At 45.9% G+C, this 17,627-nt stretch overlaps 1 protein-coding gene across 2 annotated transcripts in view; it reads right to left on the bottom strand.

Annotated features, from left to right (window-relative positions):
- Positions 1-16,974, bottom strand: part of LOC141176362 (Fc receptor-like protein 5) — a 402,420-nt gene extending 385,446 nt beyond the window's left edge. For both annotated transcript variants that reach the window (XM_073660312.1, XM_073660313.1), the window contains exon 1: positions 16,868-16,974. In XM_073660312.1, coding sequence (XP_073516413.1) covers positions 16,868-16,910 — 43 coding nt within the window. In that variant the 5' untranslated portion in view covers positions 16,911-16,974. The remainder of the gene's footprint in view (positions 1-16,867) is intronic.
- Positions 16,975-17,627: the final 653 nt, after the last annotated feature.

Genomic DNA, 17,627 nt, shown 5'->3' with positions numbered 1-17,627 from the left:
AATACAGGTAATGAGTGCAGAGTAGGAGGGCTTTTTAAAGAAAAACTAACAGGTCTATGCTATCCAGAATTCTTTTTGGTTGGTAGGTGATCAAATACTTATTTCATGCAATAAAATGCAAATTAATTATATAAAAAATTATACAATGTGAGCTTCTGAATTTTTTTTAAGATTGTCTCTCACGGGTGAAGTGACCTATGATTAGAATTACAGACCTCTCCATTCTTTGTAGGTGGGAACATTTTCAAAATTGGCAGGGTATCTGTGAGGAGCTGGCCACTTACTAAAGACTTTTTTCAGCACGGAGCACCGATTTTTGTCGATCTTATTGTCGTGTTTTGTTAGAAATTTGCTTGCTGTGTTTTAATTAGTGATTTGTTTGCTCATTTGTTTCAGCTTCAGGAATCAATGCTTCCATTCAATGACCATATCTCACAAGCCTTAAACCATTGTTCTCTCAGAGGAGCCATCACCACAGGGGTCACCTGTGATGGGCGTCTGAAAGATTTTTGATTCTTACAGCTAAAAGCAAATATCTAAGGGGGAGGGGGCTGATTGCAGGGAGGGAGAAAAGAGAAGCCACATGTTTAGTTAGGGAGTTAGTGGAATGATGTTGGAGGGGTAGGATCTAGTCTGAGGACCTGGACCATGGATGGATCGATGGGTTATGGAGTAGAGATCGTTTTTCGACTGGGCTGGATAAACATGCCTAGGTGATTATTAAAACCCAAAGTCTCAGATCTTTACAGTATCAAATACTTATTTTCCTCACTGTATATATCTGGTTTCCAATGAAAACAATGCTCACAGAACCAAGGGTGTCAGTATAACCATACTTTTTATCTTCTAGGCCCTATTGGGGGTCTCCGGTTTTTCCCGCAAGTCCTTTTGATAGCCAATAGATGCTCTCTGGGCCTCCCGCACTCTAGAAGGATCCACCCCGTCTGTTGCATCACCAGAGACTGTTCCTTGTACCATACGTCAATGTCGAAAGTAATGGCCCAGTTCACTCATGCCTCCTGGTCACTCCCACAGACGTTCACTCCCGGTTTAGCGTCCTCACCAGATCTTCGGGGGCATTTGTAAGGTCCGGATGGATGAGAGCTGGGCCTTGGGTCTTGCCTGGTGCAGTCTGGTCTCCAGATCATGACTGGATAAGGGCTGGGCCACAGGTCTTCACCGGCGTGGTCTGGTCCACGGATCTTACCTGGCACAGTCTTGATCTCACTCGCGGGCGCACAGCTGTACACCAGTCTTGTCTCTCGACTGCGGCCTTGTGTTTTGCCCGCGACGTACCACTTTTGTGCCAATTACGTTCCCGCCTCTGCTCCGGCCTTTTATATGGGGGAACTGCGCCATGGAAGTCACCTGACCTCCTGACCTGGTGCTCCATCTAAACTCGTCCTTCTGTAAACACTTCCCCTTCTTATTGGTTCCGCAGAATCCAGGTTGGACAGTAGGGGGCAGCCATCGATTCATTTATTTGGATGGTGGGATGTTTCTTAGTTTTCCCTTAATATGGCGGATTGGTGCAGAAATGCTGCAGAAAACGACCCTGCAGCCCCAACAAAGTAATTTTATTGCTATTGAAGCAACTTAATGTTCCCACATACAAGATACCCCTTTCATGGCCCCCATAAAGTATGATGCCAACAAAAGTGCCCCCCATACACAGTATGTTAACCACACAGAGAATTCCACCACATTACCCTCCACACACACAGTATGATGACCCTACAGTAGCCTCCACAAGGTATGATGACCCCAACACAGTATGATAGCGCTACAGTCCCCCACACACAATCATCCACACTGTATAATAACCCCACATAGTCCTCCATACAGTATAATAACCCCACATAGTCCTCCATACAGTATAATGGCCACACATAGTCCTCCATACAGTATAATGGCCACACATAGTCCTCCATACAGTATAATGGTAACACATAGTCCTCTATACAGTATAATGGCCCCGAATAGCCCTCCATACAGTATAATGGGTCCCACATAGTCCTCCATATATTATAATGGGCCCCACATAGTCCTCCATACAGTATAATGGCCCCACATAGCCCTCCATACAGTATAATGGCCCACATAGTCCTCCATACAGTATAATGGTCCCACATAGTCCTCGATATAGAAGAATGGGCCCCACATAGTCCTCCATACAGTATAATGGGCCCCACATAGTCCTCCATACAGAATAATGGGCCCTACATTGCCCTCCATACAGTATAATGGACCCCACATAGCCCTCCATACAGTATAATGGGTCCGACATAGTCCTCAATACAGTATAATGGCCCCACATAGTCCTCCATACAGTATAATGGGCCCCACATAGTCCTCCATACAGTATAATGGCCCCACATAGTCCTCCATACAGTATAATGGCCCCACATAGTCCTCCGTAAAGTATAATGGCCCCACATAGTCCTCCATACAGTATAATGGTCCCACATAGCCCTCCATACAGTATAATGGCCCACATAGTCCTCCATACAGTATAATGGTACCACATAGTCCTCCATACAGTATAATGGCCCCACATAGTCCTCCATACAGTATAATGGCCCCACATAGTCCTCCATACAGTATAATGGCCCCACATAGTCCTCCATACAGTATAATGGCCCCACATAGTCCTTCATACAGGATAATGGCCTCACATAGTCCTCCATACAGTATAATGGCCCGACATAGTCCTCCATACAGTATAATGGCCCCACATAGTCCTCCATACAGTATAATGGGCTCCACATAGTCCTCCATACAGTATAATGGGCTCCACATAGTCCTCCATACAGTATAATGGGCCCCATGTAGTCCTCCATACAGTATAATGGCCCCAAGTAGTCCTCCATACAGTATAATGGCCCCGCGTAGTCCTCCATACAGTATAATGGGCCCCACATAGTCCTCCATACTGGATAATGGGCCCCACATAGTCCTCCATAAAGTATAATGGTCCCACATAGTCCTGCATACAGTATAATGGCCAAACATAGTCCTCCATACAGTATAATGGGCACCACATAGTCCTCCATACAGTATAATGGGTCACACATAGTTCTCCATACAGTATAATGGCCCCACATAGTCCTCCATACAGTATAATGGGCCCGACATAGTCCTCCATACAGTATAATGGGCCCCACATAGTCCTCCATACAGTATAATGGGCCCCACATAGTCCTCCATACAGAATAATGGGCCCTACATTGCCCTCCATACAGTATAATGGGCCCCACATAGCCCTCCATACAGTATAATGGGCCCCACATAGCCCTCCATATAGTATAATGGCCGCACATAGTCCTCCATACAGTATAATGGCCCCACATAGCGCTCCATACAGTATAATGGCCCCACATAGCCCTCCATGCAGTATAATTGCCCCACATAGTCCTCCATACAGTATAATGGTCCCACATAGTCCTCCATACAGTATAATGGTACCACAAAGTCCTCCATACAGTATAATGGTCCTACATAGCCCTCCATACAGTATAATGGCCCACATAGTCCTCCATACAGTATAATGGTACCACATAGTCCTCCATAGAGTATAATGACCCCACATAGTCCTCCATAGAGTATAATGGCCCCATATAGTCCTCCATACATTATAATGGGCCCACATAGTCCTCCATACAGTATAATGGGTCCACATAGTCCTCCATACAGTATAATGGCCCCACATAGTCCTCCATGCAGTATAATGGGCCCCACATAGTCCTTCATACAGTATAATGGCCTCACATAGTTCTCCATACAGTATAATGGCCCACATAGTCCTCCATACAGTATAATGGCCCACATAGTCCTCCATACAGTATAATGGGCCCCACACCGCGCTCCATACAGTATAATGGGCCCACATAGTCCTCCATACAGTATAATGGGCCCACATAGTCCTCCATACAGTAGAATGGGCCCCACATAGTCCTCCATACAGTAGAATGGGCCCCACATAGTCCTCCATACAGTAGAGTGGGCCCCACATAGTCCTCCGTACAGTATAATGGGCCCCACATAGCCCTCCATACAGTATAATGGTACCACATAGTCCTCCATACAGTATAATGGTACCACATAGTCCTCCATACAGTATAATGGTACCACATAGTCCTCCATACAGTATAATGTTACCACATAGTCCTCCATACAGTATAATGACCCCACATAGTCCTCCATACAGTATAATGGCCCCACATAGCGCTCCATACAGTATAATGGGCTCACATAGCCCTCCATACAGTACAATGGCCCCACATAGACCTCCATACAGTATAATGGTCCCACATAGCCCTCCATACAGTATAATGGTCCCACATAGTGCTCCATATAGTATAATGGTCCCACATAGTCCTCCATACAGTATAATGGCCCCACATATCCCTCCATACAGTATAATGGCCCCACATAGCCCTCCATACAGTATAATGGCCCCACATAGTCCTCCATACAGTATAATGGTCCCATATAGCTCTCCATACAGTATAATGGCCCACATAGTTCTCCATACAGTATAATGGCTCCACATAGTCCTCCATACAGTATAATGGGCTCACATAGCCCTCCATACAGTACAATGGCCCCACATAGCTCTCCATACAGTATAATGGCCCCACATAGTCCTCCATACAGTATAATGATCCCACATAGTCCTCCATACAGTATAATGGCCCCACATAGTCCTCCGTAAAGTATAATGGCCCTACATAGTCCTCCATACAGTATAATGGTCCCACATAGCCTTCCATACAGTATAATGGCCCCACGTAGTCCTTCGTAAAGTATAATGGCCCCACATAGTTCTCCATACAGTATAATGGTCCCACATAGCCCTCCATACAGTATAATGGCCCACATAGTCCTCCATACAGTATAATGGTAACACATAGTCCTCCATACAGTATAATGGGCACCACATAGTCCTACATACAGAATAATGGCCCACATAGTCCTCCATACAGTATAATGGTACCACATAGTCCTCCATACAGTATAATGGTCCTACATAGCCCTCCATGCAATATAATGGCCCACATAGTCCTCCATACAGTATAATGGTACCACATAGTCCTCCATACAGTATAATTACCCCACATAGTCCTCCATACAGTATAATGGCCGCACATAGTCCTCCATACAGTATAATGGCCACACATAGCGCTCCATACAGTATAATGGCCCAACATAGCCCTCCATACAGTATAATTGCCCCACATAGTCCTCCATACAGTATAATGGTCCCACATAGTCCTCCATACAGTATAATGGTACCACATAGTCCTCCATACAGTATAATGGTCCTACATAGCCCTCCATACAGTATAATGGCCCACATAATCCTCCATACAGTATAATGGTACCACATAGTCCTCCATACAGTATAATGACCCCGCATAGTCCTCCATAGAGTATAATGGCCCCACATAGTCCTCCATACATTATAATGGGCCCACATAGTCCTCCATACAGTATAATGGGTCCACATAGTCCTCCATACAGTATTTTGGCCACACATAGTCCTCCATACAGTATAATGGGTCCACATAGTCCTACATACAGTATAATGGCCCCACATAGTCCTCCATACAGTATAATGGGCCCCACATAGTCCTCCATACAGTATAATGGCCCCACATAGTTCTCTATACAGTATAATGGCCCCACATAGTCCTCCATACAGTATAATGGGCCCCACACCGCTCTTCATACAGTATAATGGCCCCATATAGTCCTCCATACAGTATAATGGCCCCACATAGTCCTCCATACAGTATAATGGCCCCACATAGTCATTCATGCAGTATAATGGGCCCCACATAGTCCTACTTACAGTATAATGGGCCCCACATAGTCCTCCATACAGTATAATGGCCCACATAGTCCTCCATACAGTATAGTGGTACCACATAGTCCTCCATGCAGTATAATGGTCCTACATAGCCCTCCATACAGTATAATGGTCCTACATAGCCCTCCATACAGTATAATGGTACCACATAGTCCTCCATACAGTATAATGGCCGCACATAGTCTTCCATACAGTATAATGGCCCCACATAGCGCTCCATACAGTATAATGGCCCCACATAGCCCTCCATACAGTATAATTGCCCCACATAGTCCTCCATACATTATAATGGGCCCATATAGTACTCCATACAGTATAATGGTACCACATAGTCCTCCATACAGTATAATGACCCCACATAGTCCTCCATAGAGTATAATGGCCCCACATAGTCCTCCATACATTATAATGGGCCCACATAGTCCTCCATACAGTATAATGGGCCCCACATAGTCCTCCATATAGTATAATGGCCCCACATAGTCCTCCATACAGTATAATGGTACCACATAGTCCTCCATACAGTATAATGGCCCACATAGTCCACTATGCAGTATAATGGCCCCACATAGCCCTTCATACAGTATAATGGCCCCACATAGTCCTCCTTACAGTATAATGGCCCACATAGTCCTCCATACAGTATAATGGGCCCACATAGTCCTCCATACATTATAATGGCCCCACATAGTCCTCCATACAGTATAATGGCCCACATAGTCCACTATGCAGTATAATGGCCCCACATAGCCCTTCATACAGTATAATGGCCCCACATAGTCCTCCATACATTATAATGGGCCCACATAGTCCTCCATACAGTATAATGGGCCCACATAGTCCTCCATACATTATAATGGCCCCACATAGTCCTCCATACAGTACAATGGTACCACATAGTCCTCCATACAGTATAATGGCCCACATAGTCCACTATGCAGTATAATGGCCCCACATAGCCCTTCATACAGTATAATGGCCCCACATAGTCCTCCTTACAGTATAATGGGCCCCACATAGCCCCCCATACAGTATAATGGCCCACATAGTCCTCCATACAGTATAGTGGTACCACATAGTCCTCCATGCAGTATAATGGTCCTACATAGCCCTCCATACAGTATAATGGCCCACATAGTCCTCCATACAGTATAATGGTACCACATAGTCCTCCATACAGTATAATGGCCGCACATAGTCTTCCATACAGTATAATGGCCCCACATAGCGCTCCATACAGTATAATGGCCCCACATAGCCCTCCATACAGTATAATGGGCCCCACACCGCTCTTCATACAGTATAATGGCCCCACATAGTCCTCCATACAGTATAATGGCCCCACATAGTCCTCCATACAGTTTAATGGCCCTACATAGTCCTCCATACAGTATAATGGCCCCACATAGTCCTTCATACAGTATAATGGCCGCACCTAGTCTTCCATACACTATAATGGCCCCACATAGCGCTCCATACAGTATAATGGCCCCACATAGCCCTCCATACAGTATAATTGCCCCACATACTCCTCCAAACAGTATAATGGGCCCACATAGTCCTCCATACAGTATAATGGTACCACATAGTCCTCCATACAGTATAATGACCCCACATAGTCCTCCCTAGAGTATAATGGCCCCACATAGTCCTCCATACATTATAATAGGCCCACATAGTCCTCCATACAGTATAATGGGTCCACATAGTCCTCCATACAGTATAATGGCCCCACATAGTCCTCCATGCAGTATAATGGGCCCCACATAGTCCTTCATACAGTATAATGGCCTCACATAGTTCTCCATACAGTATAATGGCCCACATAGTCCTCTATACAGTTTAATGGGCCCCACGTAGTCCTCCATACAGTATAATGGGTCCACATAGTCCTCCATACAGTATAATGGCCCCACATAGTCCTCCGTAAAGTATAATGGCCCTACATAGTCCTCCATACAGTATAATGGTCCCACATAGCCTTCCATACAGTATAATGGCCCCACGTAGTCCTTCGTAAAGTATAATGGCCCCACATAGTTCTTCATACAGTATAATGGTCCCACATAGCCCTCCATACAGTATAATGGTCCACATAGTCCTCCATACAGTATAATGGTAACACATAGTCCTCCATACAGTATAATGGGCACCACATAGTCCTCCATACAGAATAATGGCTCACATAGTCCTCCATACAGTATAATGGTACCACATAGTCCTCCATACAGTATAATGGTCCTACATAGCCCTCCATGCAATATAATGGCCCACATAGTCCTCCATACAGTATAATGGTACCACATAGTCCTCCATACAGTATAATTACCCCACATAGTCCTCCATACAGTATAATGGCCGCACATAGTCCTCCATACAGTATAATGGCCGCACATAGCGCTCCATACAGTATAATGGCCCAACATAGCCCTCCATACAGTATAATTGCCCCACATTGTCCTCCATACAGTATAATGGTCCCACATAGTCCTCCATACAGTATAATGGTACCACATAGTCCTCCATACAGTATAATGGTACCACATAGCCCTCCATACAGTATAATGGCCCACATAATCCTCCATACAGTATAATGGTACCACATAGTCCTCCATACAGTATAATGGCCGCACATAGTCTTCCATACAGTATAATGGCCCCACATAGCGCTCCATACAGTATAATGGCCCCACATAGCCCTCCATACAGTATAATTGCCCCACATACTCCTCCAAACAGTATAATGGGCCCACATAGTCCTCCGACAGTATAATGGTACCACATAGTCCTCCATACAGTATAATGACCCCACATAGTCCTCCATACATTATAATAGGCCCACATAGTCCTCCATACAGTATAATGGGTCCACATAGTCCTCCATACAGTATATTGGCCACACATAGTCCTCCATACAGTATAATGGGTCCACATTGTCCTCCATACAGTATAATGGCCCCACATAGTCCTCCATACAGTATAATGGGCCCCACATAGCACTCCATACAGTATAATGGCCCACATAGTCCTCCATACAGTATAATGGCCCCACATAGTCCTCCATACAGTATAATCGTCCCACATAGCTCTCCATACAGTATAATGGCCCACGTAGTCCTCCATACAGTATAATGGCCCCACATAGTCCTCCATACAGTATAATGGGCTCACATAGCCCTCCATACAGTATAATGGCCCCACATAGCTCTCCATACAGTATAATGGCCCCACATAGTCCTCCATACAGTATAATGGTCCCACATAGTCCTCCATACAGTATAATAGGCCCCACATAGTCCTCCAGACAGTATAATGGCCCCACATAGTCCTCCATACAGTATAATGGGCTCACATAGCCCTCCATACAGTATAATGGCCCCACATAGCTGTCCATGCAGTATAATGGTCCCACATAGCCCTCCATACAGTATAATGGTCCCACATAGTCCTCCATACAGTATAATGGGCTCACATAGCCCTCCATACAGTATAATGGCCCCACATAGCCCTCCATACAGTATAATGGCCCCACATAGCTCTCCATACAGTATAATGGCCCCACATAGCTCTCCATACAGTATAATGGCCACACATAGTCCTCCATACAGTATAATGGCCCCACATAGCTCTCCATACAGTATAATGGCCCCACATAGCTCTCCATACAGTATAATGGCCACACATAGTCCTCCATACAGTATAATGGGTCCACATAGTCCTCCATACAGTATAATGGCCCCACATAGTCCTCCATACAGTATAATGGTCCCACATAGTCCTCCATACAGTATAATGGGCCCCACATAGCCCTCCATACAGTATAATGGCCCACATAGTCCTCCATACAGTATAATGGCCCCACATAGTCCTCCATACAGTATAATGGTCCCACATAGTCCTCCATACAGTATAATAGGCCCCACATAGTCCTCTATACAGTATAATGGCCCCACATAGTCCTCCATACAGTATAATGGGCTCACATAGCCCTCCATACAGTATAATGGCCCCACATAGCTCTCCATACAGTATAATGGTCCCACATAGCCCTCCATACAGTATAATGGTCCCACATAGCTTTCCATAGAGTATTTTGGCCCACATAGTCCTCCATACAGTATAATGGCCCCACATAGTCCTCATACAGTATAATGGGCTCACATAGCCCTCCATACAGTATAATGGCCCCACATAGCCCTCCATACAGTATAATGGCCCCACATAGCTCTCCATACAGTATAATGGCCCCACATAGCTCTCCATACAGTATAATGGCCACACATAGTCCTCCATACAGTATAATGGGTCGACATAGTCCTCCATACAGTATAATGGCCCCACATAGTCCTCCGTACAGTATAATGGGCCCCACATAGTCCTCCATACAGTATAATGGGCCCCACATAGCCTTCCATACAGTATAATGGCCCCACATAGTCCTCCATACAGTATAATGGCCCCACATAGTCCTCCATACAGTATAATGGGCCCCACATAGTCCTCCATACAGTATAATGGCCCCACATAGTCCTCCATACAGTATAATGGGCCCCACATAGTCCTCCATACAGTATAATGGGCCCCACATAGCCCTCCATACAATATAATGGCCCCACATAGTCCTCCATATAGTATAATGGCCCCACATAGTCCTCCATACAGTATAATGGTCCCACATAGCTCTCCATACAGTATAATGGGCTCACATAGCTCTCCATACAGTATAATGGCCCCACATAGTCCTCCATACAGTATAGTGCTCCCACATAGTCCTCCGTACAGTATAATGGCCCCACATAGTCCTCCATACAGTATAATGGCCCACATAGTCCTCCATACAGTATAATGGCCCCACATAGTCCTCCATACAGTATAATGGCCCCACATAGTCCTCCATACAGTATAATGGCCCCACATAGTCCTCCATACAGTATAATGGTCCCACATAGCTCTCCATACAGTATAATGGCCCACATAGTCCTCCATACAGTATAATGGCCCCACATAGTCCTCCATACAGTATAATGGCCTCACATAGTCCTCCATACAGTATAATGGCCCCGCATAGTCCTCCATACAGTATAATGGGCACCACATAGCCCTCCATATAGTATAATGGGCTCCACATAGTCCTCCATACAGTATAATGGGCTCACATAGCCCTCCATACAGTATAATGGCCCCACATAGCCCTCCATACTTTATAATGGCCCCACATAGACCTCCATACAGTATAATGTTCCCACATAGCCCTCCATACAGTATAATGGTCCCATATAGCGGTCCATATAGTATAATGGTCCCACATCGTGCTCCATACAGTATAATGGTCCCACATAGTGCTCCATACAGTATAATGGCCCCACATATCCCTCCATACAGTATAATGGCCCCACATAGCCCTCCATACAGTATAATGGCCCCACATAGTCCTCCATACAGTATAATGGTCCCATATAGCCCTCCATACAGTATAATGGCCCCACATAGTCCTCCATACAGTATAATGGTACCACATAGTCCTCCATACAGTATAATGGGCTCCACATAGTCCTCTATACATTAAAATGCTCCCACATCGTCCTCCATACTGTATAATGGGCCCCACATAACCCTCCATACAGTATAATGGCCCACATAGTCCTCCATACAGTATAATGGCCCACATAGTTCTCCATACAGTATAATGGCCCCACATAGTCCTCCATACAGTATAATGGGCTCACATAGCCCTCCATACAGTATAATGGCCCCACATAGTCCTCTATACAGTATAATGCTCCCACATAGTCCTCCGTACAGTATAATGGCCCCACATAGTCCTCCATACAGTATAATGGCCCACATAGTCCTCCATACAGTATAATGGCCCCACATAGTCCTCCATACAGTATAATGGCCCCACATAGTCCTCCATACAGTATAATGGCCCCACATAGTCCTCCATACAGTATAATGGCCCCACATAGTCCTCCATACAGTATAATGGCCCCACATAGTCCTCCATACAGTATAATGGCCCACATAGTCCTCCATACAGTATAATGGCTCCACATAGTCCTCCCTACAGTATAATGGTCCCACATAGCTCTCCATACAGTATAATGGCCCACATAGTCCTCCATACAGTATAATGGCCCCACATAATCCTCCATACAGTATAATGGCCTCACATAGTCCTCCATACAGTATAATGGCCCCGCATAGTCCTCCATACAGTATAATGGGCACCACATAGCCCTCCATACAGTATAATGGGCTCCACATAGTCCTCCATACAGTATAATGGGCTCACATAGCCCTCCATACAGTATAATTGCCCCACATAGCCCTCCATACTTTATAATGGCCCCACATAGACTTCCATACAGTATAATGGTCCCACATAGCCCTCCATACAGTATAATGGTCCCACATAGTGGTCCATATAGTATAATGGTCCCACATAGTGCTCCATACAGTATAATGGCCCCACATATCCCTCCATACAGTATAATGGCCCCACATAGCCCTCCATACAGTATAATGGCCCCACATAGCCCTCCATACAGTATAATGGTCCCATATAGCCCTCCATACAGTATAATGGCCCCACATAGTCCTCCATACAGTATAATGGTACCACATAGTCCTCCATACAGTATAATGGGCTCCACATAGTCCTCTATACAGTATAATGCTCCCACATAGTCCTCCATACAGTATAATGGGCCCCACATAACCCTCCATACAGTATAATGGCCCACATAGTCCTCCATACAGTATAATGGCCCACATAGTTCTCCATACAGTATAATGGCCCCACATAGTCCTCCATACAGTATAATGGGCTCACATAGCCCTCCATACAGTATAATGGCCCCACATAGCTCTCCATACAGTATAATGGCCCCACATAGCTCTCCATACAGTATAATCGCCCCACATAGTCTTCCATACAGTACAATGGTCCCACATAGTCATCCATACAGTATAATGGGCCCCACATAGCCCTTCATACAGTATAATGGCCCACATAGTCCTCCATACAGTATAATGGCCCCACATAGCCCTCCATACTTTATAATGGCCCCACATAGACCTCCATACAGTATAATGTTCCCACATAGCCCTCCATACAGTATAATGGCCCCACATAGCGCTCCATACAGTATAATGTTCCCACATAGCCCTCCATACAGTATAATGGCCCCACATAGCGCTCCATACAGTATAATGGTCCCACATAGTCCTCCATACAGTATAATGAGCCCCACATAGTCCTCCATACAGTGTAATGGCCCCACATAGTCCTCCATACAGTATAATGGGCCCACATAGTGCTCCATACAGTATAATGGTCCCACATAGTCCTCCATACAGTGTAATGGCCCCACATAGTCCTCCATACAGTATAATGTTCCCACATAGCCCTCCATACAGTATAATGGCCCCACATAGCGCTCCATACAGTATAATGGTCCCACATAGTCCTCCATACAGTATAATGAGCCCCACATAGTCCTCCATACAGTGTAATGGCCCCACATAGTCCTCCATACAGTATAATGGGCCCACATAGTCCTCCATACAGTATAATGGTCCCACATAGTGCTCCATACAGTATAATGGTCCCACATAGTCCTCCATACAGTATAATGGCCCCACATAGCCCTCCATACAGTATAATGGCCCCACATAGCGCTCCATACAGTATAATGTTCCCACATAGTCCTCCATACAGTATAATGGTCCCACATAGTGCTCCATACAGTATAATGGTCCCACATAGTCCTCCATACAGTATAATGAGCCCCACATAGTCCTCCATACAGTGTAATGGCCCCACATAGTCCTCCATACAGTATAATGGGCCCTACAATGGCCTTATTGATTTACAATAAATCATCTCACCTCCCCCATGCTTCCTTGCTGCCCCTGTCTGTGTACTGCTGGTTGGAAGCTCTGCACAGTGGGTGCAGTGTCGCGACATCATTCCGCCTGTCGTGAAGAGACGACAGAGATCACAAGCACTGAGAGAATAATGGAAGAGGGAGCTAATAACAGCCACGTGGTCTTCTGATATTAGTGGTCCAGCGACAGTCCACAGCTGTTGTGGGGCGTATGCTTGGCAAATTGGAATAGTCTAAAAAGTGAAACATGAGTTTAAAGTTTTCGGAGCATTTTTGGGATGCTCACCTTTTTCCAATTATGATGGTGTATCTTTCATAACTGGGAAACCACCAGAAACCTAGGAAATGGGTTCTGAGCTTCTGAACATCATAGAAATATCATATTTGATATCTATCTTCGTGAATATTGGTGACGGCAAACATGATGTATCCATCTTGGATGTGGTGCCCCCCCATACCAAGATATGAAAGATGAAGGATTTTTATGTCTTGTGCAGCTGGGTGGGTTCACAAAACCGAGCCCCCTTGTGAGGTAAACAAGATGGGTATGTCCTAGTGTTTTGCCTCTTTACTAAAAACCAGAATGTCCATTTTGACTGATTCCAACCCAGGGACGTCAGACGCATGCACTCCCCGCTGCGTGGAGGAATCACACCTAATTTCCGGGGAGCCGTCCCCCCCACAGAATCTGAGACCATCACCTCGCTGCGCAGGTTTTGCTATTATTTACCCCTTATATTTTAATAACTGTTTATGCATATATGTAAATTGTCTCTTTTGTAATATCTTGTATATCTTTTGTAAACACTGCTCACTTTAGGGAGTAAATCATTATTATTTACCAGCTTCGTTCTTCTTGTCCTATGTCGAGCAAACACGTTCCTCACCCGCTAATTCACGAGATCAACAATGCAACCCTGTTTAAACCCTGTCCAGAGCATTTTCCTGTGATGGAAAAGGACTGGATTCACTGGCACTCTGACTCTGCAGGTCTGACACCTTTTCAATTCACATTCACACTGACTATGCAGGTCCAACTCGATATATATCACACTAACTCTGCCGGTCCATGAACTCTCTATATATCACGCTGACTGATTCTGCAGAGCCAGCATCTCCTGATTCACAGGGACTCTAACTCTGCAGGTCCAGCACCCCCCCACAATTCACAGGTACACTGACGCAGCAGGTCCAGCACCTCCTGATTCACAGACACTCTGATTCTGCTGGTCCAGTACCTCCCTATTCACAGTCACACTGACTCTGCAGGTCCAGAACCACCCCATTCACAGTCACACTGACTGCAGAGCCAGGACCTCTTGATTCACAGGCACTCTGGCTCTGCAGGTCTAGCACCTCCTGATTCACAGTCATACTGACTCTGCAGGTCCAGCACCTAGCGAGTCAGAGTGCCTTTGAATAAGGAGGTGCTGGACCTGGACTCACACTGACTCTGCAGGTCCAGCACCCCCCCAATTCACAGGTACACTGATGCTGCAGGTCCAGCACCTCCTGATTCACAGGCACTCTGACTCTGCAGGTCCAGCACCTTTTGATTCACAGGCACTCTGACTCTGCAGGTCCAGCACCCCCCAATTCACAGGCACACTGACTCTGCAGGTCCAGCACCTTTTGATTCACAGGCACTCTGACTCTGCAGGTCCAGCACCCCCCAATTCACAGGCACACTGACTCTGCAGGTCCAGCACCTCCTGATTCACAGTCACACTGACTCTGCAGGTCCAGAACCTCCTGATTCAAAGGCACTCTGACTCGTTAGGTCCAGCATCCCCCAATTCACATTCACACTGACTATGCAGGTCCAGCAACTCTTTATATATCACACTAACTCTGCAGGTCCATGAACTCTATATATCACGCTGACTGACTCTGCAGAGCCAGCACCCCCCAATTCACAGGCACACTGACTATGCAGGTCCAGCAACTCTTTATATATCACACTAACTCTGCAGGTCCATGAACTCTATATATCACGCTGACTGACTCTGCAGGTCCAGCACCCCCCAATTCACAGGCACACTGACTCTGCAGGTCCAGCACCTCCTGATTCACAGTCACACTGACTCTGCAGGTCCAGAACCTCCTGATTCAAAGGCACTCTGACTCGTTAGGTCCAGCATCCCCCAATTCACATTCACACTGACTATGCAGGTCCAGCAACTCTTTATATATCACACTAACTCTGCAGGTCCATGAACTCTATATATCACGCTGACTGACTCTGCAGAGCCAGCATCTCCTGATTCACAGACACTCTAACTCTGCAGGTCCAGCACCCCCCCAATTCACAGGTACACTGATGCTGCAGGTCCAGCACCTCCTGATTCACAGGCACTCTGACTCTGCAGATCCAGCACCTCCCGATTCACAGACACACTGACTCTGCAGGTCCAGCACCTCCCCATTCACAGTCACACTGACTCTGCAGATCCAGCACCTCCTGATTCACAGGCACTCTGGCTCTGCAAATCTAGCACCTCCTGATTCACAGTCACACTGATTCTGCAGCTTCAGCACCTTTTGATTCACAGGCACACTGACTCTGCAGGTCCAGCACCTCCTGATTCAAAGGCACTCTGACTGTCTAGGTCCAGCACCTCCTGATTCACAGTCACACTGACTCTGCAGGTCCAGCACCTCCTGATTCAAAGGCACTCTGACTCTCTAGGTCCAGCACCCCCCAATTCACATTCACACTGACTATGCAAGTCCAGAACCTTCCTACATCACTTGAATCTTTGGATTATTATTCACAGACTGACTACCACTCCCATTTTGAATGTGTTTCAGCATTGCATTAGTACACCATAACCAGATTAGTGCACTTTAACGTCCTATCTCCACAACATGAAGGCATAAAATGGCGTTGCTTGACAAGCCCTCATCTATTATTCTGTCTGTGATCGCTCGCAACGTGCGACATAGCACCGGGAATTTATTTTTGGACGATTCACGCGGAACAAATCACAAACAGAGACCTGAAAATGTCAGGAAATGGATCTGATCATCTCTGATACGTATACATCTGTACTATATATCATATTAACCTCTTACTGACATGGTATTGCTCTCGGCATCTTACCTGCACAGAAGAGCAGCATACACGGCAGGTGGAGCGGCGCCATCTCTGAATTTGAAGACTGGGCATAGAGAGGAAGGCCGCCTCGAGGAGGAAGTGGCCGCTCTTCCCCTTCTTATGTGGCGAAATCCTCCAGAAAGTTCTTTTTCTTCTTGTCATGCAATAAATTAGTACGTGTTATAACCGCATGAGCGCCACTGTGACCACCAGTGCGGTGTATAAAAACCGTGCACTGTATGATCACCAGCGTATAATTGCCAGCGCAGTGTCCAAAAATTATCATGCAGAGCACACGTTACGATGGTACAGTTGTGCTCAAAAGTTTACATACCCCGGCAGAATTTTTCCTTTCTTGGCCTTGTTTCAGAGAATATGAATGATAACCATAAACCTTTTCCTCCACTCATGGTTATTGGTTGGGTGAAGCCATTTATTGTGTTTTCTCTTTTTAAATCTTAATGACAACCAAAAACATCCAAATGACCCTGATCAGAAGTTCCCATACCCCAGTCCTTAATACCGTGTGTTGCCCCCTCTAACATCAATGGCAGCTTGAAGTCTTTTGTGGTAGTTGTGGATGAGGGTCTTTATTTTCTCAGATGGTAAAGCTGCTCATTCTTCTTGGGTAAAAAGTCTCCAGTTCCTGTAAATTCCTGGGCTGTCGAGCATGAACTGCGCGCTTGAGATCTCCCCAGAGTGGCTCAATGATATTGAGGTCAGGAGACTGAGATGGCCACTCCAGAGCCTTCACTTTGCTCTGCTG

This window comes from Phyllobates terribilis, unplaced genomic scaffold (genome assembly GCF_046119375.1).
Source record: "Phyllobates terribilis strain yellow unplaced genomic scaffold, ASM4611937v1 Scaffold_25__1_contigs__length_18738178, whole genome shotgun sequence".
Classification (NCBI taxonomy): domain Eukaryota; kingdom Metazoa; phylum Chordata; class Amphibia; order Anura; family Dendrobatidae; genus Phyllobates; species Phyllobates terribilis.
This window is presented reverse-complemented; position numbering and strand designations above follow the sequence as displayed.